A 24,630-nucleotide genomic window follows, 5' to 3' on the forward strand; every position below is an offset into this window, starting at 1 on the left:
AACTGAACTGCACTGAGCTGATGTTGCCGCCTAAGTTCAAAGTCGAACCTATTTAATATGGAGCATATTTAAAAGCACCATGTGGGGACGCCTGGGTGGCGCAGTTGGTTGGACGACTGCCTTCGGCTCAGGGCGTGATCCTGGAGTCCCGGGATCGAGTCCCACATCGGGCTCCCAGCTCCATGGGGAGTCTGCTTCGCTCTCTGACCTTCTCCTCGCTCATGCTCTCTCTCACTCTCTCTCTAAAATAAATAAATAAAATCTTTAAAAAAAAAAAAATAAATAAAAGCACCATGTGGAAAATGAGCTCCAATCTCCTGCTCTTTGAAGAAAACTTCCTAATAGCAAAGGCGCTGGTGCCATTAAATGTTCAGCTCCACGGTGGGCAACAAATTCTGTGGTAAAACTCAGTCTTGTAGATAAGGACAAAAATCTTCACCATTTCAAAACCCAGGGCACTCATTCAGGTAAGCAGCTAACTCTCAGTTTTGGCTCAGGTGATGATCTCTGGGTACTGAGATCTGGCCCAGCTTCACGCTCCACACTTATCATGGAGTCTGCTAGAGATTCTCTCCTTCTCCTTCTCCCTTTGGCCCTCCCCTAACTCACAGGCTCTCTGTTTCCTAATAAATAAATTTAAAATTTTAAAAACCCATTTTACATTTTTTTTAAAGATTTTATTTATTTATTTGACAGGCAGAAATCACAAGTAGGCAGAGAGACAGGCAAATAGAGAGAGAGGTGGAAGCAGGCTCCCTGCTGAGCAGAGAGCCTGATGCGGGGCTTGATCCCAGGACCCTGGGACCATGACCTGAGCCAAAGGCAGAGGCTTTAACCCACTGAGCCACCCAGGCGCCCCCCCATTTTACATTCTTATTCACACTCAGGTACACTAACATTCTAACAAATGGCATTCCTTTTTGATATCAGGAAAAAGGTAGTATTTGCAAAGCTTTCTCAGCAGGACCTCAAGAGACGCCAAAACAAAACCATCATTTCAAACCACCAGAGGTAAAGAGACTTGGTGGGGGTGAAATGATGTGGGACCGCGTCCAGGCCTTCCCATCCATTGGCAACACGACCTCTAACTGAATCTGCCCTCTGAGGGCCTCAGTCTCCTTGTCTATAAAATGCAACAGCTGGACAAGACTTCTAAGGCTCCTTTCCAACTCTACTTGAGTAACTGTATGATTTTAAGGCAATCTCCAGGTTATGTATACTATGACAAAGCTAATCATATCCCAATTTACAAGGTACTACAGAGGTCAAGGAGTATTTTCCCTCATGGTACCCAACATGTAAAAAGGTACACAATGGTCAAGTATACCAAAGGGAATACTTACACTCCACTAAAACACAAGGTCTCCACAATAATGGGAGGCATTACGGTTAAATTCATCCCATACTCTTCTGGCAATGTGCAAAAATGGTATAAAGGCAGAGAATGGGCAAAATGAAGAAAATTATTCTTGTTAATACTGTGCTCCACTCACATAGGCCTCTCAGAATCAAGAGAACCAGGTGTAATAAATCCTGTACTAGACATGGGATTTAGCAGAAAAAATATGAATCCATTTACAAAAACAAGATGTACCACTGAGTTTCTTAATGAAAGGTCACCCAAAAACCGAGGTTAGCATTAAAATAACCCCTCCTATAACTGGGTCTCAGTGATAGATAAAGCTTCTGGTGAATCAATAACCACCGCCCAGCACTGCTGTTTGGTGCTGAAAGGAAATGAAGCCAGCACTGCCAGACAACAAACACAAAAAGACAGAAGGAGAAAAATGACACACCATCTTTAATTTTCCCAGAAAATGAGAGGGGGAAACAAGAACATCAACAGAAATGTAAACTATATTAAGGGAATATTTAACAGGGTCCTTTAAATAATTAGCAATGATCAGGTATTTAGTTTTCAGAATATGTAGGTTGGATGTACTTTTTTTTTTCCTAATAAAGCATTTCAGATTCTAATTAAAAAAATACTTTATGAAGGAATTAAAAAGATACAATAGTGTCAGAGGAAAAGCCATGATCCCAGAAGTGGAATATTCTAACAACATAACTTACAAGAAACTACGCTATAAAAACAGATTGTTGATTAACACAAACTCATAACAAAACGCAGAGAGCGATCACAATGGTGCTGTAATAACACTTGGCTGCTGGATTCTCTCAATACATTAAATATCTCCTTGGAGACCAAATTACTTTACATTTTCTTAAAAGACAATTTATTATAGCTTTGTTTTCTTCTCATTATCTCTTAAAAATATATCTAATGAAGAAAGGAACACAATTCTAAATAACTTACATAAAACGGTACTAATGTGTGACAACAGACTTTGGTTTAATATGTTGGTTATTATTTAACAGCACACGACAACTTCTTGTCATGACAAATCCTTCCTACAATGCGATACTCCACGTGTCACATGTATCAAAAACCACTGTATGCCCTTGTTATGGCACACATAAAATTAACAGCCTAAGGCTGCTAGCAATTTAAATAATTGATAAGTTTTCAATTAAAAAGGCAACATTTTCAGGTCTAATACAAGAATCTATTTAAATTACTGATAAAAACTTATGCTTCTGTTGGCCCAAAGCCAGAAAATGCTGGCATTCAAGGGGGAAAAAAGTAATTCTGCAAGTTCCAACTCAAACATTGCAAATTTTCTACCCAATTTTATGCAGAGACCAGGCTGTTTATTCATTTAACCTTTGTAATCAATGGAAAAGAACAATTACGGGATTTCCAGGAAAAGTGTCTCTAGTTTTGCTTTCAACTATATGGATTTTAAAGAAATAATAAGGGGACTGTAAATTTACTAAATTTGCAGAGACTAATGAGAAACTCAGCTGCTTTTTACAGTAAAAACCGGGTTAACCTGTTATCAGTGTCTCATTATCTTTCCCACCCACCACCCAGATCCTGGACTAAAAAAGTTATCAGTGAAAATGAACCTAAAAATTAAAGACCATGCAGGTTTTTCATAACAGATCAGCAACTGAAGGCTATCGACCAAAATCTACTGTGAGACTAAGTCCAAATGGTTCTCCTTATGGCAAAACTGGAACCCAGCGGAATTTTAATTCAGGGGTGCCTAGGTGGCTCAGTCAGATAGGCATCTACCTTTGGCTCTGCTCATACTGAGCAGGGATACAGCCCTGCTTAGTGGGGTGCCCCCCCTTGCTCAGCAGGGAGCCTGCTTCTTCCTCTCCCTCTGCCCCTCCCCCCATCCCAAACTCGTGCTCTCTCTCAAATAAATAAAATAAAATGAAAATTTTAAAAAAAGAACCAAGACAGATCACAATGACATCCAACCAATTTTATGTGTAGTTTTCGAGAGTTTCCCCTACCCTTTATGTTTTAAGTGTTTTTTCAGAGCCTGACTCTTCATAAACAAAAGGTATATGACAGTAGGAACATCTCAAGAGATAAAAGAGGAAAAATAAATCCATTTAGGCTCTAAATGACTTAAAGCTTGTTATCTCTCTTAGGGATATTTTCACTTAAAAAGATTTGCTCAAACATTCAGAATCAGAGTGATCGCAATCAGTTAAAATTCTTTGAGGACTTCAGGTTCCCATCTATAAATATTTAAGTGAATTAATGAGAAAGCCTGGACCTGATCAGCCAGACCACAATGCATGGACCACTGCTAATTCATAGTAAAGGCTTCACCATCCATTACAAATTGATAAAAGTAAAGAATACCAATTCACTATGTGGTGCACATAGTGTGAAACTAATATAACATTATATGTCAATTGTACTTAAAAATGAGGGGGAAAAAAAGAATGTAGTGAGTTTTACATAAAACTAAATTTACTCACTTTATTTTTTTTTTTTAATTTTTAAGTAGTTTTCACACCCAACCTGGGGCTTGAACCCACAATCCCAAGATCAAAAGTTGCACACTCCACTGACTGAGCCAGCCAGGTACTCCTAAATCTACTCACTCTAATGGTCACCTTTACGTTTGAGATTATGTACTGCCCATCATTTTTAATCTTTAAATGACTCTCACTGTTTTTCTTTGTTAGTAAAATAATGGTTAACAATAGCTAATTTTTATTATTTATTTATTTTATTAACGTGTGTATTTGGCAAAAATAAAATGTTACAATGCCTATGTCCTCCAATCTAAAAGTAAAAATTGGTTAATTCGTGAAATACACAGATTTGGGGATCAATGAGCTAGAAGATTTCTTTTCAGACTAAAAAGTGGCCCTATCGAAATCTCAGAAACTAGTAAGTTTAAAGACAATTATGTAACTCTTAATGTGTTTTCTTTCCTACAACACAAAAATAAACAATACATTTGAGAAAATAAGCATCAGTCATAAGGAATATATACTACAGATATCTCAACTAAGGTACTACACACACACAAATCATCCAGAATATTATAATGGTGACACACAGACAGTTCCCCACTAATGTGCAAGGAGGTAGATGGGAAAGAGCATAGAACACCCTTTATAGCCCCAGCTTTCACATCAGGAGAGGCTGCACTTCAACTCCACGCTCACACTCACACTAGCCCTAAGACCTTGGCATATCTCCTAGCCACTGCTTCCTCATCTAAAACATGGGGATGATAGTATCTACCTCACCAAGTGATTATTAAAACCAAAGAAAAATCAAATACCTTTTGTATCTAATATATATATATGGCACTTGGAAATGATTATTATCACTCTGATGATATGCATAACATTTCTCAAAAAGGACAATTTGTCAGAACTTCCCAAAAGCACATTTCTGAAAGCACACCTTTGTGTATGGCTATCTCAGAGACATGATAAAAGTACCAGAACGTCAGTAACATACTTTCCACAGCAGATGTGTGCTGAAAAACCAGAACCCATCTGTGTATGTATGTGTGTCTTCTAAAAATAAGTATGTCTCATTCTCAGGAGAGTTAGCCAATCTATCAATACTAGTGCTAGACCTTTCAGCAGACAATTCTCCTTTGCCTTTCAAGGTACTGATGAGCCCTGCTCTAAATTCTCAGTGCACAAAGACTCTCAAATAAGTTAATGGGAAGTCAATGGGAAATTGACTTTTCCTACTCTGTGCTGGTCTGAATGCAACGCTCTGTTAATCATGCCATCCTTCTTGTTCTCTTTCCTCCTACCCTAAATTAAAACTATTGGCGGAAAACCTTACAGATATTTTACAGTCTTCATTACAATGAAACAGTATTCTGGTGGAAGTTGAGGTCCATCAAAAATCTACAACCTCACTGTTGGCTAGGAATGGAGTCTCCTGGACAAGCAAGGGCCCTGATACCATCATTTCCACCTTTATACCACTTTGCCTTTGTCTAGAACTTTTAACTTTGCAAAGGTCTCTCACATCGATTATCCCATTTGATCATACAATGAACCTGTGCAGTAGAAAGGACAAGTATTACCACCCATAAGTGACAGATGTGGCAGCGGTAGCTAGAAAGGTTAAGTGCTCTGCCAAGGCCCGCAAGCCAGAGAGACGTGGTCTGATCTAAGTCCAGTGCTCTGGTGCTCTCCAGATCACTAGAAAAGGTTTTGTAAAGAGATTACAAACTCAGATGAAAGAAAATAAAATGAGTAAGAGGAAATAACACAGTAAGAGGCCAGCACAAATCAGGGCTCAGGGAAGCTGTACCTCCTCATCACAGCTGGACTTGTCAGGCTTAGTATTAAAGTTTTAGGCGTGTACCCTTTTGTCTTCTCTCGTTTATCTACTTCCGTCCCAGACAAACGCTAAGGCAAATTTCCACTGAAATTTGCAACACAAAAGAAAAGTCACTTCAGGATATATTCAAATCCCTCTGATTCAGTAAGTAACCCTGTGGTTCATTTCAGGGTAGAGAAAAAGAGGGGTGGTTAGTGCATAAAATAACACTTTAAAATCGTGTATCCATACTGAGCCTGCAGCTACATTTAACTACAGTCTGTCTGGAAGGGTGAAAGAGATCTCCAGTTGAAAGTAGATTTTGAAAAATTTTTTAGAGCCCAGGGGTTCATTTTTAATGAGCCGTTACTTTAAGTACTGCATAAAAAATACAGGAAATTGATAGTCCATTTAGTCTGCACCATACCTAATGCAAAAGTCATTAAGATGCATTATTCTTAATGTTCATGATATGATCAGTAAGTGTCTTTTGAAAAGAACGCCCTTAACTTTAACGTGTAAGGAAATCCTTAAGACCCTTATGCATCCTACAGAAGAATGTTATGGTAGCTGTGATTTACTTTTACGTCTTCACCGTGCGAGAAAAAGCGCCCACAATTACATCAACACATTATAATATGACATTTACATTCTCATCTTGTAATGTGACAATTTTATGACGACTTACATAGGACAGCATGGCCTTCATTTCTTCATCGCTCCTCACTGTAATTCGGTCACCATCTTCATCTTCATCTGTTTCAAAGGCAACACAGTGCGAGCGGTGAGATTTGTGGTGTTTAAATGCACAAAACCACGTCAGCTGGGAACGGAACACAACTGCTTTTCACAACGTGAGAGCCAAATCTTCAAAACCGTGTTTTTGAGGATACTGAGGTTATCGGTTTGTTTTGCTGGGGTTTTTTGTTGTTCAGAATATAAGCAGTCTCGATAAAGAGCCAGAAATTTCCGGGACAGCTAAGAATTAAAATACTGCTTACGTCAAGCTTGACTTGTATCTAGGTTAAGTGTCACTGGAGTGTGAATAAACAGGTTTGGTGTGAAGAATGTTGCACACTGAAGGAGGCCAGTCTTGCTCTACCCTGAGTGCTTTCCTTCTTTCTCACACAGCACCCTGTCCCTTTTCTGTCCGGTCTTCCTCTCTCCCGGGCAAGCTCTCATGTGACAGCAGCTTGATAATATTGAACACGACTACACACAAAGCACCATGATTCGTGCTTCAGACACCACATCTCCTTAAAAATTGCGCAAGGATCCTATGATGTGGACAGTGTGACTGGATTACTACCATCCCCTTTCCACAGAAGAATAGGGAGCTTCTAGAAGGTTAACTTGCAAAGCAACTCTTAACACAGTTAACCCCATAACCCATTCTATCTGCTAGGTCACTTGCTCTTTCCAAACAGTTTCATTTCTGTGGGGTACTCTGACTATAACAGCCTTCAAATGGCTATTCATGCGATTTTGAAAAAAATCTGATAGTCCCAAAATTGGGAGGATAATTAGACTTTACAAAATACACAAGGAGGACATGTACATTTGAATAACTGCATCATCCCAAGCAGCCCACATCCAGAAACTTATTTCCATGATGCTTCTCCTGTTCAAAAGTTTTGAAATACCTCTTTGAAAACTGCTTTAAGAACCCAAAGAGAGACCGTGTGAAAATATGAGCTCTTTTTATCCTTTTTTGAAAAAAAAAATTTTTTTTTTGGAAGTAAACGTTACACCCAAAGTGGGGCTCGAACCAACAATGCAGAGATCAAGAGTCACATGTTCTACCAACTGAGCCAGCCAGGTGATGACCCTATCAGATCTCATTTTTAACCCAAAACAGAACTGCTTGCCTGGTCGCTCACCTGTGCTATCTGCCAGGTACGACTTGGAATGACTTTTGTTTATTTCTAAATATTTAGTTAGCTCTTTCATCCCTCTAAAAATAAAGATCTGTCAACAAAACAGCCTATATGATAGGTTCTAAATATATGGCTGAAAGAAAAATACCAAAAACATTTTGAGCATTTTGTAGCATTGTTGGAAGAATGCTCCAACAATGTTCCCGGGGGCAACTTGGAAAGGGCAGGCTCGCTCTCAGCTGGTGCAGCTCTGATGTACTTGTTAAACAGCCAGTGTTGTTATTTTATTTATTTATTTATTTGGTTTTGGTCACTCTTGAGTATCTAATTGCTGATTTGGTCAGATGCAGAGAACCTGATCCCAGGCCTGGAGAAGCAGACAAATCTCAGGTCATGCAGAGAACAAGCTTACATGACATGCTCTAGGGACTCTTACTGAAAATACAGGGGGAGTTCAGTCCAGCTCGTGGATCTTTGCCCACCACATCCCAGCAGTCCTCCCTCCCATCCAGCCACGGTTCTGAAGATATCCCCCTGCTCAGTGGCCAGGCCATGGAAACCCTAGGAGGGAGCTTGTATTCTCTCCTAATTAGCCCATTGCAGAGCAAAATGCTACTTCCTTTTCCTCCCAGCAGCCAATAGCAATCTATCTGACAGCATGATAGAAACTAGCAGTTGAGCCAACCCTGCTCAGTGATCAAGCCAACTGCTTTCATTGGGGTTTCTCTCCAAAGCATTTGTTCCTGGATCCTGGATCGTGGTTCACTCCCAAAGAGTTCCTGAACTCAATGCAAATCAGTATCATCAAGTCACACCATTTAAATAGCTACATAAGAAAGAGCTGTCCAGTGTCACTACTGTACTATTCTACTAAGAGCTGCTTGTTCTCAGTATAAAAGGCACATAGTGGTCATTTCCTGTAACAAACATTTAAAAAATAATAATAATAAAAACATTCTGCCTAAGAGGCAGAGGCCTAAGAATATTACATATATAAGAAACTATACAGGAATTTAGCTCTTTCTTTCTGAGGTGCAGACACTATTAAAGCTAAATTGGAGAAGAAAAAGAAATGCCATTCTAGTTTGGAAACAAAGGGGAGTTCCTACATAAGTTCTAGAAACCAGTATTTTCAAGGCTAAGTCAAAAATGTTTTCTTACGAATACAGGAAACAAAGAAAAAACTGATATAGTATAAAGAGATGTAATGTTACATATTGCCACACATGAAAACACTTCACATTTTTGTTTTAAAAGCAAGTCAAATTCTCCATTTAGATGTGGGCTACAAGGATTTGTTCTTGATGAAGTCCTGAACTTGGTAAAATTTCCAGCCTGAATAAAGCAGCTTTTTGTAACTCTCATTTCTACATCAGAACTAGCTACAGAGATGGTGGCTAAAGGAATTGTTTATATTCAAATTTCAATATATACAAGACCTCAAAAAGGTACCATTCACAAGGGATGAAGAAGTGTTTGGAGTATAATAAAACAGGTGAAAACTCTTTTTAGAATTTGTGAAGAGGAGCGCCTGGGTGGCGCAGTGGGTTAAAGCCTCTGCCTTCAGCTTGGGTCATGATCCCAGGGTCCTGGGATCGAGTCCCACATCGGGCTCTCTGCTCAGCAGGGAGCCTGCTTCCTCCTCTCTCTCTGCCTGCCTCTCTGCCTACTTGTGATCTCTGTCAAATAAATAAATAAAATCTTAAAAAAAAAAGAATTTGTGAAGAGAGGGCATGGATTCCAGAAAAAACATTTAATTTACAGTCTCTCACAATCAGGAATAACACAACAAGAGCTCTCTAAGCTCTCAAAGCCAGAGCTTGAACCTTTATGGTTTCTTAAAACAGAAGATTCTGGAATTCCATGAAATCGCTGAGTGATTAGTTCAGGAAAATAAATAAATAAATAAAGCGAAACAAAAAACCTGTGAGGGAAGTCAGCTACCAGAATTTCTTGCCTAGCAGTTTCACGAAGAGGAGTTACAAAACACTATAAGGACACTTGGCTCTAAGTGGACAGAAAACCGAGGCCAAAAGGCCCAAATACCCAACCTAGGGATAAAGTGTTGGTGCTGTTCCATAAGGCTTCTGACTCCAAAAGAAAGATTTCAGTTAACTTGAAGGAGGCATTCTAATAAAGCCTGGGGATAAAATCAGACTTACATGACATAGTGATTAATGGTTCTTATGGATTATTAAGGGACTCCATTTTATATAGGTATTGGTTTTCTTTGCAAATTGCACTTTGGGTGACTGAGAGACTCTTCGCTATTTGTGATCAGTAGTTTTAATGAAGACTCCTGTTCTTGTCAAAGAGGAAACTGAGTTGGAAAAGTAATCCCACCTATAAGATTGATGATTCCGGCCAAAACACAAAACCCAAGCTATCTATCCCTGTGATGGCAGTCAAACCATTTACTTGCCTTGACACTTAAGTAAGAATACACTTGTCTGTAAAGACGATAAATTCCAAAGACATCCAGATGGCCAAGAGACGCATGAAAAATGCCCACTATCACTCATCATCTGGGAAATGCAAATCAAAACCACGATGTTATCTCCTCACACCTGTTAGAATGGCTATCATCAAAAAGACTAGAGACACCAACTGTTGGGAAGGATGAGGAGAAAACGGAGCCCTTGTGCACTACTGGTGGGAATGTAAACTGGTGCAGCTACTGTGGAAAACAGTACAGAGGTTCTTCAAAAAAATTAAAATAGAACTATTGTGTGACCTAGCAATTCTATTTCTGGGCATCTATCCAAAGGAAACCAAATCACTCTCTTAAAGAGATACATGAACCTCTGTGCTCATTATGCAAAATAGTCAAGATATGGAAACTACTTAGGTGTCTACCAACAGATGAATGACTAAAGATGTGGTCTACATATACAATGGAATATTACTTGGCCATGAAAAAGAAAGACACATGCCATTTTCAACAACTTAGATGAACCCTGTGAAGGGCATTATGCTAAGTAAAGTAAGTTAGAAAAAGACAAATACTGTATGATACTGCTTATATGTGAAATTTTAAAAAGCCAAACTTAAGGGCACCTGGGTGGTGCAGTTGGCTAAGTGTCTGACTCTTGGTTTTGGCTAAGGTTGTGATCTCAGGGTCATGAGATCAAGCCCTGCATCAGGCTCTGTACTCAGTGCGCAGAATCTGCTCAGGACTCTCTCTCTCTCTCCATCTGCCCCTTCCCCGTCTAAAATAAATAAATCAATCTTTTTTTTTTTAAAGCTAAACTTAGAAAAACAGAGTGTAATTATCAGGGGCTGGGGCAGGGGCAAATGGGGAACGTTTGCCAAAGGGTATGAATTTCTAGTTATAACAAGGTCTGGAGATCTAATGTAAAGCATGGTGATTATAACTAATAACACTGTAACATACTTCTAAAAGATTTATTTATCTGTCTGAGAGAGAGAGAGAGAGAGCTTGCATTGAGGGCAGAGAGTCTTAAGCAGACTCTGTGCTGAGCATGGAGCCCTTTGAGGGGGCTCAATCCCATGACCCCAAGATACGATCTGAGCTGAAACCAAGACTGGACACTTAAAGGCCTGTACTACCCAGGCACCCAACACTATGACACATATCTGAATGCTGCTGAAAGTAAATCTTAAATATTCTGACCACAAAAAAGAAATGGCAATTCTGTAACAGGACAGAGATGTTAGCTAATGCTACGGTGGAAATCAGTTTGGAATATATAAGTGTATCAAATCAGCAGGTTGTATACCTCAAATTTACACAATGTTATATGTCAATTATATATCAATAAAGCTATAAAAAAATATTTTAACATAAAAACAAAGGGGGGAACCTGGGTGGCTCAGTTGGTTGAGCATCCAAAGCCCAGTTTCAGCTTGGGTCATGATCCCAGGGTCACGGGATCAGGCCCCAAGTGGGGAGTCTGGCTGAGATTCTCTCCCTCTCCCTTGATTCACTGGTGCTCTCCCTTCCTCTCTCTCAAATACATAAATAATCTTTAAAATAAAGACAACAAATTGACAGGTATTAGAAGTATTGAAGTATAAATTAGGAAGACATACCAAGAAATTTGGTGTAACAGTAATTTAAAATAGTTCTCTGTTGAAAGCTGGACACACACAGCCCTTCCAGCTGACTCTGGCTATTTGCCTATCAAACGCTTAGCTATAATATGAACACTAAATGGAACTGAGGATCATAAAAACTTACTAATGTGGCACAAAGAATTTCAAGGTTATAAATATGTTGTTGAAGAACACTAGAAAGTAGTGGTACTAAGTAAAGAGAAGTAGAGAAAATAATTTGAACTTTTTGTCTTATACATAGAGGTTCTTTACCATCTGACCAAAAAAGCATTACTAGATATGACCAAGGCGGGGAGGGGGGTCGGTATATGCAATAGATCTGATACACTGGTTCACAATGAGAATTCCAGACTTCTCTAGTTGCCTGGAGCACAGTAATATGATTTTCCAGCACATTAGGGAAGCAAAAGTAGAACCAGAAAGTCTATGTACTGGCTGGATTTTGTTAATGTCACTTAAAATGGAGGAAAAAATCCTAGCAAGATACCAAATAGAGTGCAGCAGATGGTAAACAAATATTATGAAGCAATCTTCACAAAATCTGCAGTGTGTCACAAATATACAAAATGGCAGAGTTTGGGAAAAGAGAATCATAACAGGCCATATGTTGTTAGCAATTTTATTTGAAGCAACATGCAATCCAAAAGAGAAACCAAGAGGAGGAACATAAAGGCCCAATAGAGGAGAGGCAGCCTCAGGTAAGGGGCGGTCAGAATGGCAAGCACAGAGCCTATCAAGGTAAACAGCAGGCAACCTGGCAGACGCCACGGAGCTCTCTGCCACAGAGCACCCACTGCAGTGGCAGGGCTCAAATGGGCTTTCAGGGGAAACAACCCAGCTTCTGCAAAGAGCAACAGAAAGTTAAGGCAATATATTATATGTCATTTGTCACACTCCTTCAGTGCTAGGCGAGTCAATTAGAACTACAGCAAAGGCATTTTCCCAAGACAAGAGGAAAGAAATGCAAACACAACTGTGGAGGTTAGAAAAGACATTCAACAAGAAATTATCAGAAAGGTTGTCAAGTTTATAGAGCCCTTCTCAGGTATGACATCTAAGATGTGGACAGGACCAGAAGTCTCAGTTTCTATGGCCAAATCTTCTTGGCCATGAATTTTAATTTTGCTCCATGTCCCTGCCTCCTGTTTCCTTCTTCACTTCTTTGCTCCCTTCTTCTCTCCAACAAATATGTCAATGGCCACTAGAGCAGCCTTGCCCTCCTGAAGCTTGCACTCCAGCTGAGACAGACGTAAGGGGATGAGGAGGTGAGCAGCACAGGTGTCTGGGGAAAGGTGTTCCAGGCAGAAGGAAGAGCTAATGCAAAGGCTTTGGAGCAGAATACTTGCTATGTTCAAGAGACTGAGAGAAAGGCAGAGTAGCTAGCACAGCACGAGAGCTGGGAGAGAAAGAGAGGAGTTCAGAGAAGCAGCGCCGTGGCAGAATTGGGGGCAGATGAGAAAAGGCAGGACCTCGGAGGGCATTTTAAGGACTTGGCTTTTACTCCTGAGTAAGATGGAAACTGGAGGGTGCTGAGTGTTGTGATCTCACTTACAAAGGATCACTGGCTGCTACGTGCAGAACAGGCTGTTTGGAGGCAAAAGCAGAAACAGGGAGACCAGTTAGGAGAAACCACTGACCTAGGCCAGGTGAGAGATGATGGTGGCCTAAACAAAGCTGACATATGGAGCAGTCATCATATGCGGGATATAGTTTAAAGCCAGAGCTAATGGGATTTTCTGATGGGTGAGATATAGGGTTTGAAGGCTTGTCCTTCATTCCTTCAACTATCCATCCACTGCACTCCAGAAACATACTGAGTGTCTACTATATGCCAGGTACTATGATAGGGTTTCTAGAGACTCAACAATGGCAGTATTGTCTAGCGTCTTCAAGGAGCAACTAGCCTGGTACTTGAATGAGGACTTGAACTTCTTAATTTGCATGCAAAATAACAAGACTACTAATAAAGCTATTATTCTCCTAAGACTAAAAGGGATCTGGACTTTGTACATGGATGATACTGCAAACCAAAATTTGAATAAATTAAAACTCTCTTCAAATAGTCTCAGTATCAGCATAATTAACTCTTAACCTGTTAAATAATTTTTAGACTGTGTACTATTGTGAGTTACAATTTTTTTTAAGATTTTATTTATTTATTTGACATACAGAGACAGATCACAAGTAGGCAGAGAGGCAGGCAGAGAGAGAGGACGAAGCAGGCTCCCTGCTGAGCAGAGCCCAATGCGGGGCTCGATCCCAGGACCCTAGGATCATGACCTAAGCTGAAGGCAGAGGCTTTAACCACCTGAGCCACCCAGGCGCCCTGTGAGTTACAATTTTTTATTAAACTACTTAGTTTTACTTATAAGCAACCACTTACCTTTTACACATACTACAGTTTAAGAAAATGAAATTTCATTTTTTCCAAATAATTTGATTTCCAAATATATTAGAATTAAGACTTTTCTCCAAAGCAAAAAGGGGTTCTCACCCAACTATTCTTAATGACACTACCTTTGCTGTTTGGACATGAAGGGTATATCCTATAGGTAATTCTCCAGTAATCAGCTATAGTGATTTTCTATGCTGTAAGAATTTAAAATTTATGGGTGCCTGGGTGGCTCAATCAGTTAAGCATCTGCCTTCAACTCAGGTCATGATCGCAGTGTCCTGGGATCGAGCCCCACATCTTGCTCCCTCCTCAGCGGGGAACCTGCTTCTCCCTCTCCCTCTGCCTGCCGCTCCCCCTGCTTATGCTCTCTCTCCGTCAAATAAATAAATAAAATCTAAAAAAAAAAAAAAAAGAATTTACGACTTAAATAATTTTGCTTTAAATGCTCATATTATGCCAAATTTAAAATGATGAACTGGGGGCACCTATCTGGCTCAGCTGGTGGATCGTGCAACTCTTGATCTTGGGTTATGAGTTCAAGCCCCAGGTTGGGTGTAAAGAGTACTTAAAAATAAAATTAAAAAAAAAAAATGATGAGCTGGTTTTAAAATCTCCTCCCAAAATAATCTTCCAGAAATTCATAAAACAACTAAAATGAGAAGTGTAAAATGATCATGATTGAAGAAAGATAAAGATAAAATAAAGATTTATCCTACAACCATATCTTACGAACCAAAACTCAGAGGCACAGCTTGACAAGTGTAAAGATACTTATGAAAGCTATAGACCAAAACACGTGAAGTTGGAGTACCATGGGAAAGTGCGGCCACATGGTATTTATAGGTGTAAATCAGCACTTGTCTACATAGACTCACAATGCATCTTTTAAGTCACCAGTAAGAATTTACCACCCAGTGCCACCAGCCCCAAGAGTCACTTTGCTGCAGTCACCTGTGTAGAGATAATCCAAGGAGAGGAGCCCATGTAACAGATCCAGGAAACTCATTAGTGGGCACAGCTGATTTGTATCGCCTCGTGTGTTGGTGCACTCATTAATCTGTTAATGAAACTGTGGAAATCAGCAGGGGTCTCTGGGCCTATATGAATGTCAAGCTCCTATATGTAGGGCCCACACATGCAAACATACAGGCCTTTTATGCTAATGGAATTTAGCTTTGTCTCAGGAGTGTTCTCACATCTGGGAAAAGACAAATTATTCAATAACTGGTATGGAGTCAGCTGTCCAAGTGCTTGAATAAAGTTGGATTCCCCACCTGACTCCTCCTTTCATCAAAACAGACTGGAGATGGTACAAAAATGTAAAATCTTTGGACATCTGTATTAAAAATGCAGGCTCTTTTCAGGGGGGAAAACCCACATTAATACACATATGAATATATGTTTTTATATACATAGCTAATATGTGTGTGCTTAACCCTATTAAAGTACAGCAAAAAAGAATACGGATGAATGTTTTTTCAATATCTGGAATGCAGAAGATCTTCCTAAGAATGACATAAATGCAGAAGTCACAAAGGGCAATATGAAAAATCTGACCATGTAAAAACTTCAACCTTCTCCGTGGAAAAAAAAGAAGAGGGGGAAAAGACCAAAGCAAGTTAAAAAGAAAGCAGTAAATAGACGAAAATAGCTCTAACATGTAAGACAAAGCCCCAATTTTCTCAATATTGGAAAGCCCTTAAATCAATTCAAAATCTACAATCTATAAGAAAAATGGGCAAAGGTGACAAAATGGTTCACAGAAATAAAATACGTATGACTGAAAGAGCAGTGAAAAGATACTTAAGCTCACTTATAACTGACACAAAATAAAACAACACCATAGTAATCTCCTCTGCCCTTCAAACTGACATTGACTAGGAATTTCGCTCATAAAAAATATACCCAGATTTGGTGAGGGTAGGGAGAAATGGGCATTCTCAAACATTGTTGGTGGGACTGTAAATTGGTTCTACCATTAGAGAGCAACATGGTAATAGCTATTAAAATGTAAAACAGGGGTACTCTTTGTCTCAGTAGTTCCAACTCCTGGGAATTGATCCTACAAATATATTTCTACAACGTGGAAAGATATAAGGCAATACCTTATATTAAATATGCAGCATTTTTTCTAATACTAAAAAATGCTAACAACTTACAATTGGTCTATCAGTTGGTCAAATAAATTAAGCCACAGCCATAAAATTGGCATAATGTAGTCATCCGAAAGACTGAAGTTGATTTGTGCACGTTAATGTTTGAAAGAGGTCCTACAGACACCCTAAGTGGGGGCAGGGGAAATTAGTTGCCGTATAGTGTGTGTTACATCCAGAGAAAACTTCATAAGGAAAAGGAAGAAACTGTTAAATGGTGAACTGGGGAAATGGGGACTTTTAGTTTTCTTTTCATTTTTACACTGTTTAAACACTTTTTAAAAATCATCTATACCTTCTTAATTAAAAAAGAAATCAAACACTAGACACTGGAAAGTATTGTTATTTGCACTCTAATTATAAGGTGAAAGGGCCTAAAAGGGCTAAGATGAAAAAGGTTTAGGGCCATCGGTCTAAGAGGTAAATTCAGCACAAATGGGTCTGCCTCCCCTCTTCCAGCCTAACTCTCCTCAAAAACACTATCCCCAGGAACAGAAACAGGAAAGAAGAGAGTGACTGTAGATCCCCTGCCCCCTTAGGTCAGAGGGACTAGTCAAGTGTGGGAATCTGAATTTGGAGCCTGACTGGTCCACCACCAGTCAGTTTATATCCCTTGCCTAGGCAACAGCACAAATAATCCAAAAATAGCAAATGATTTACTTGGCTTTAGGTCACATTAATTTTAAAATTATCATCTGAATATGGACACACAACATTCCATTTTATTCAACAAGGGTGTTCCCACAAGGCACTAAGCTAAGCACTAAGAACAAGAGTGAAATAAAACATGGTACCTGTCAAGTCATTCAAAATCTAGTGAGGAAGGAAAATACGCACACAGCTCATGGGAAGGGGGGCCCAATGGGTTACCTGCTCTAGCAAAGGTGGGGAGAGATTAACCCCATCTGGGTGGGGTCAGAGACTAAGCCAATAGACGGCACTTCTCAGAAATGAAGAATCTGTAGGATTACCTTCCCCCCTCCTTTCCACTTATCAACTCATTTCCTTGGTAAATTTGACAACACCGTTTCTCTTGTTGCTTAATTCATCACTATATACAATACCATTTCTTGAAAAAGAAATCAACTTGTGTTACATACACTTTTCAATATTAAACATATTACCATAAAGACATCTTTGGTCAAAGTTTTATTTATCTGGGAATTGTTCCATCATAGCTATACACCACTGGCATAGCTCCAAAATGTCAGCAAATCAGCCTACAAACTACGTCTTTCCAAGTATTTCCTCTACATAGACTCCACTTATTAGTTCAGATCTTTGGGTCAGAACACAAGGTCATCCTAGAGCAATCATGAAAAGAGCCAGGCTAGGATTTTAACCTAGGCTAAAGAAACAAAGGACAGTTACTATTTTATCTATGTTTTGGGGTTTTGTTTTGCCTAGAACTGGTCAAGACACAGACGGGTACAGAGCTGTTACCCTCCTTTCAGTAAAGAAGGAACAACATCTCTAAGAACTTAAACATAGAAATTTAAATATTTTTTCTCTTAGTGTTAGATATACTTTTCAGTATTAATTATATTACCCTAAATATTTCTTTGATTAAAGCTTTATTTTTTCAAGAGTTGTTCCATAAGCCATGTAAACTTCCAAGTCATATAAACCCATAAGTCATGTAAACAATACTTAACACACTTCTTTTCTGCTACACTTATGAACAATCAGAGTAAGTGACTTCAAGAATGATTACAACACACAGAACAAGTATCAAAAGTGGCTGACAGTGTATATATGCTCTGGAGTCCACATGAGAAAGTTTACCTCACTCACTAGACTGTGAGCAAGCTACTTAGCGGAGATGTCTTTTCCTCCAAAATGGAGCTAATAACAACATGAGACTCTTAACCATAGGAAATAAACTGAGGGCTGCTGGAGAGGAGGGAGGCAGGGGAATGGGATAACTGGGTGGCAGGCATGAAGGAGGGCACTGGATGGAATGAGCACTGGGTGTTCCACACAACTGACAAATCACTGAACTCTATCTCTAAAACTAGTAAGACTCTATATGTTAACTAACTTAATTTAAATAAAATAAAACTAAATTGAAAAAAAAAAAAAACAGTCCTTCAAAGTACTTCATGGGGGTCTTGTGAAGGTTAAATTAAATGAGATAACCATGGAATGTTCTTAGCACAGCACCCGGCAACAGGGACAGATGTTTACTATCAGCCTGTCCATGAAACTTATTAAAAACTTATTAAAAAGGGTCTGAAAAGCTTGCAACACTAATATGGACTTCAGATACATGTACCATTTTTCAACAGTAAATAGAGTCCAGGGTGGTTAATAAAATACTGATTATTTTAAGAGTTCTACACAAGTGACTTTTAAATACACAGAATGATTGTTGAAAATATTCAAATAATAGAGAAATACAGAAAGGAAAAAGTGTGCTCATTTAGCCAACCATTCCCCATTCTAACCCTCAAGTCCACACTCCAGGGGAAACCACTGCAAGGCACTATGAGCGGACGCTCTTCAGATCCTTGTCTCTCAATACAGACAAGAAGGAGGGAGATGGAGGGATTAGCTATTTTACCAAATGGGCTCATACCATAACATACTATTTGTTTATTCAACAAAATATCGTGGAAATTTTTTCAGGCCAATGCATAAAATCCTAACTCATTCTCTTTAGCTGCTGTTCAGTCGGTTGCTGCTTCAGATAATGGGTAACGTATTAATCCACTATTCTAGGCATTTAGCTTTCCTCTAATTTTCTCCTGTTAAAAATAATTGCACAGGGGCGCCTAGGTGGCTCAGTGGGTTAAGCCTCTGCCTTCAGCTTGGGTCATGATCCCAGGGTCCTGGGATCGAGCCCCGCATCAGGCTCTCTGCTCAGCAGGGAGCCTGCTTCCTCCTCTCTCTCTGCCTGCCTCTCTGCCTACTTGTGATCTCTCTCTGTCAAATAAATAAATAAAATCTTTTTAAAAATTAAAAAAAAAAAAATTGCACAAGGATAGTTTGTTTGAAGGGTATTCAACACAGGGGCAAGTATTTCTGCTGAACAGCTTCCTAAATGTGAAGCTGCTGAAACCAAGATTTTGCTCATTTTATATTTCGGTAGTAAGTACTGAAAGAGAGGACACTATACTCACTGTCATTAACCATCTGCTAAAAACCAAGAACAATAAGTATACCATAATATGGAGAAATCATACATCTTCTCACGGAGAAGTGACCCTCACCTTCAAAAGAAAAGACGGGAACCACAGCTAAAAATCCTACCCTATCCCTCTCTACACCAGAGCCCCTTTCCATGAACTAAACTCTCATCTTAACATTTCCAAAATCTAACACCCCCTGCAATGACCTGGCTCATGTCAAAACTAGTTTTCTAATCCATCCTGCCCTTCCCAATCCCCCAAGCCAACTGTGGGGCGGGGCTGGGTAGTAAGGTAGAAGGATTCAAGATCTGAAGGGCTCCTGTCATCATGTACCGGCCAGGCCAAGGCCCACTGAAACAGAATCATTCCAAGCAATGCTCACCTAAAAGCTCTATTCTGTTGCTGTTTTAAAGCAGCAATGGATTACAATCTCTTAATCAATAATCACTGGCCTACAGGTAGTTTACACGTTTCATTTTGTCCCACAATATTATTACAGTGAGGAGCAAGAGCAGATAAAGGTCATGTTGGTAATTAAAGCTATATTATAGAAATATGCACACCCAAGATATGATTAAATAAGAAAATATTACTCAGTTCAGTATCATCATTAAACTTGCATTAATTTATAAATATTTAAATGTACCATATGATGATCATAAATAATCGGTTTTTGTCAGTTTCTAAAGTCATGCAACCCATAAACCCTTTGAAAAATTACTGCAGAAAGAAACAGTCAAGAAAGTATACGAGCCAGACTTACATTCAAATGCTGTGGTTGTTGCTTCAGGCAGAACCTGGCCTATCACATCCTAAACAAAGAAAGAATAAAGAAACACAATTAGCCATCTTCTTTATTGCTAACATGTGGCAAATCCTAGAGGAAATATGAGAACCTGAAAAAGATTTTTGAAATGTTGGCATAAACTATAAAAACATTAGTTCACAATCACACTTAGCCCAGCAATATAAGCCCAGAGTTTACATCTCTATTTAAGGGTGAGTTGGGGGGAGGCAGTTCTTTACCAAATCTACAAATCTACTCTGTATTAATATCATAATCTTTTACTCTTGATTCTACAGCGTATACACACTATGTGTGCATTTAAAACTGTGCACACACAGTTTGTTCTTGGAAAGCTGTGGAATATACGACCAATAGAAAGGGGTTTAGGAGTCAGACTAGCCTGGGTTTGAATCTCAGCTCTGTACTTAACTAGCTGTGTGACTGCTAACAAATAACTTAACCTCTCTGAGTCTCTATTTGATTATCTTCCAATATGGGTCTAGTAATACTCACTGGGGTAATGCAAGAATTAACTTAAATAATAAACGTGTTAAACTAGCGCACTGTAGACAACAAATGTAGTTTCTGATACGTAACTAGCAACCTCTCGCCTTGTATTCATTGTGCAAAGAGTTAAGAAAAATAAGTTTCCGTGATGTATTATTCCAATGATGATATTAACCCATAACACCACATGTGATACAAACAATTTTTATCAACCTATACTCTTATGCACTGGAAAACATACATTTAATGACACCGGAATAGAGTGAATCTAGCCTACAAAAAAATTTTGTCTAAGGTACATAATCAGATTCAATGTTTAAATGAACGCATAAAGCTGCAATCTTGAAAATCAGTCTGCAGAGACAGCTTAGTTAAAGAGGCACGGAACATCTTCAAGAAATAGCCAGTTTTGGGAAAAGTGACCCTCCATTACGTCCAGCCTAACCCAAATGGTCAGCAAACCTCGCCGCTCTTGGGGAGCCCTGCCACAACGTCCCTCCTGGGCTCTGCCAGGAACTGGCACCAGGCAGCAGGCTGACAAAGCCGCCTGCAGTAGTTCTCAGCAGGGAGCCCACAGCCCTTCCAAGCGGGGCACTGAGCAGAGTGGCGGCTGCAACTTCCTTCTAAAGGCAGTTCTTCAGAAGCTTTTGCTGCAGTGGAAATTTGCATAATAGCCTCGCCTCTACAGTGCCTTTTTTTTCCCTGAAAAATAAATCTGTGCATATAAAATTGATCAAAGAGAACTATCTGAGGCAGTCCTCGCTCATTAGAGTCAAAGGAGATGAATTTTTTTCCTTCTGCCTCTAGTCTTAGCCAATGAAACATCAACTCTGAGGAAGTATTTCTAAAAAATTTTAGTGTTAAAGAGAGTCTGTACACTTATAGGTAGAAAGTATTTACTGACGAGTAAATGGAAACAAGTATGGGATAAAGAGTATGGGATAAAGATTACAGGCAGCTAGCGTAAAGCTTGAGTATGTAGACCAGAGCCAAAGTGGCTGGACCGTGGCTCTGCCATTCACTAGCAGACTGACTGAGTCTCTCTGTGCCTCCCTTTTCTTCTGTGTAAACTGAGATCATGATTGTACATACCTCACAGGACTAAATGAGTTCATATCTATAAATGCTTAGAAGAGTGTCTAGCACAGGGGAAGTGCTACATGAGTGTCTGTTAAATATAACAAGTCACTATTACTGGAACGTTACAAAGCCTACCTCACAACGAAACCCTAAATTTCAGCACCCAAGGACTGGTGGACGGTCACTCATCACTTACATCCTCCTTCCACAGCATTTACTGAGGGCCTTTGCTAGCTGGTAGTGTTGTTAAAAACTAGCTGGGGGACTCCACCCCTTATGCTCCAAGTTGAGGTTACCTCTGGTTACTTCAAGGGAACTCTGATCATCTCAATCTGGAGACGTGAACGCTATAGTAACAGCAGACTAATTCAGGATACTTCCTACTTATGAATAGCAGAGCCCATCAAACAGCAAATTTCTAATAACTAGCTGAAAACCTCGCCTGGCAGCAATGGTGTCCTTTACCCATCAACATAAATAAGGAGACCCACAGCTTTTACACCTAATGTGGGGAAAAGGAGAAAGAAAAAGCAAATTTGCTTGAGAGAATCATGAGAATCATGTGAATACAACCAACCACCTTGTTTTGTTAAAGCAAATAAAGTAGGGCTTATGATGCCAAAGGGCTAAAAAGCTTCAAAATTAGGTAATACCTACTAGTCATTTCTAAGCAGGACACATTTCAAAATTTTATGTATATTTTCCAGTTACATTTTAAGTTACTTATCCCCCCCAAAAAAAAACCCATTTTAAGTCTCAACATAAGACTTAAAACTTCTTTACCTAAAGAAGTTTTCAAAAAAAAACTTAAGTTTAAATATCTTAATGGTGATCATTTCTTTCTTTTTTTTTTTTAAGGTTTTATTTATTTATTTGACAGAGAGAGATCACAAGCAGGCAGAGAGAGAGAGAGAGGAGTAAGCAGGCTCCCTGCCAGCAGAGAACCCGATGTGGGACTCGATCCCAGGACCCTGAGATCATGACCTGAGCCAAAGGCAGAGGCTTAACCCCCTGAGCCACCCAGGCGCCCCTATGGTGATCATTTCTTGATCCTTTTCTTCTCTGTGCTTTTAATAAATCCATCAACTATGTGATGGATCAAAAATATAATTAAGCATCTACAACATGCCTGCACTAAAAAGATCACACAAGCTGTAGGCTACAGAAGAGTAAGTTTCAGGAAGATGCTGGTGTGGTCACAGAGATAAAGACAAACCTAAAAGAGTAACAAAAACAGGGCACTCACAGTATGATAAGAGCCAAACAAAAGACATAAATAGTCAAATATTTGCTAACTCAGGAGGCAGGAAAAAAATCAAAGGCTCAGTTTAGAGAAAAATTTCACAGATGAGGGGAAATCTGAGCTGGGACTTAGGAGACAGGGTTCAAACAGCAAGAGGATTTAGAAAAACATTCTCTCCTCCCACTGCCTAGTTGAGATCTCCTGCACAATCTTACCAAAACTGGGGGCTGTCTCTACAAGAAACAGAACACAGAAAGCTGAAAAACAGATCACCAAATGTCTCTGCCCTAGGAGATCAGTAGGCCTACTTCACACTGCAGCCAGCCCCTAATTATTCAGATGCACGACAAAGCCCCAGAGAAGTGGGGTGACTTCCCAAAGGTCTCCCAGCTGCTTGGAGCTGTGACAACAGCCCTCCACCACAACCCCACGTCCAAAACACGCTCAGGTACAAATGACTCGGGGACCACGGGCTGCTTCTGGCTTCTGTAGCTGGTGCAGCCCAAAACAAGCTGTGTGGCTTTAGCATTTTCCCCCTCTGGGGTTCATGCTCCTTCATCTGAAAACTGGAGTGAAGCGTTATATTAGATAAAGGGGATGCTTCTAGATTTCACTGGGCTTTAAATTTTAAGGGTCTAAGCCAAAGATGCTGAGATATCTGTTGGTTTTTTGCCAATTTCTTGAGGAAGAGATAAGATGACCCTAGAGAAGAGATCACAGGTGTCCACCAGGATCTGAGCACGCAGTTCACAGAGCCTGCTCTCAGGAGCACAAGAGAGAGCACAGCACACATTGCTAAGAGCCCTTCATTAAGCCTTCCTGAGAAAGCATGCTCCTCCTGGGCTTACCTGCACACACGCACGCATGAATGCACATGACACTCTGAGCTCTAGATGGTGGGACCGTTTGTGCAAAGTTTACTTTAAGGCCTGTCAGCCTGGAGCCAAGGAATCATTGAGAGATGCTTGAGAAGCAAAAGACTCAGGCCCTGTCCCTTATATATATATATATATATATATATATATATATATATTTTTTTTTTTTTTTTTAAAGATTTTATTAATTTATTTGACAGACACAGATCACAAGTAGGCAGAGAGGCAGACAGAGAGAGGGGCGGAAGCAGATACCCCGCCGAGCACAGAGCCCGATGCGGGACTCAATCCCAGGACCCCGAGATCATGACCCAAGCCGAAGGGAGGGCTCAACCCACTGAGCCACCCAGCCTGTCCCTTATATTTTAACAATACTTATAAAAGCACTTACTAAATTCCAGATTGTTCTAAGTGCTTTATGTATATCAACTCCAGTAGTCCTTCTACTCTGTCAGATGGCCACTATTTTTATCCTCCACCCTCCTTTTTTTTTTTTTTTTTAAACACATGAAGAACTGAGACACTTGCCCCAGGTGAGTCTGGTAAGGCTTGCAATTTAAACCCAGGGAATTTGGCCCAGAGTTTGGGTTTTTAAACATTGCACCATTCTATTTTTTTTTTTAAGATTATTTATTTATTTGATAGACAGAGGTCACAAGTAGGCAGAGAGGCAGGCAGAGAGAAAGGGGGAAACAGGATCCCCACAGAGCAGAGAGCCCAGTGAGGGGCTCCATCCCAGGGGTCCGGGATCATGACCTGAGCCGAAGGCAGAGGCTTTAACCCACTGAGCCAACCAGGTGCCCCGCACCATTCTATTTTAAATAATACCTTCTCTTA

The 24,630-nt window shown here is 39.8% G+C and overlaps 1 protein-coding gene across 1 annotated transcript in view; it reads right to left on the bottom strand.

Annotated features, from left to right (window-relative positions):
• MAP2K5 (mitogen-activated protein kinase kinase 5) overlaps positions 1 to 24,630 on the bottom strand; it is a 256,439-nt gene that overhangs the window by 229,207 nt on the left and 2,602 nt on the right. The window contains exons 2-3 of the mRNA XM_044231754.1: positions 20,065 to 20,113; positions 6,357 to 6,424 (exon numbers count right to left, since the gene is read on the bottom strand). Of these exons, the coding sequence (XP_044087689.1) occupies positions 6,357 to 6,424; positions 20,065 to 20,113 (117 nt within the window). The remainder of the gene's footprint in view (positions 1 to 6,356; positions 6,425 to 20,064; positions 20,114 to 24,630) is intronic.

The sequence above is a fragment of the Neovison vison genome, chromosome 13 (genome assembly GCF_020171115.1).
Source record: "Neovison vison isolate M4711 chromosome 13, ASM_NN_V1, whole genome shotgun sequence".
In the NCBI taxonomy this organism is placed as follows: domain Eukaryota; kingdom Metazoa; phylum Chordata; class Mammalia; order Carnivora; family Mustelidae; genus Neogale; species Neogale vison.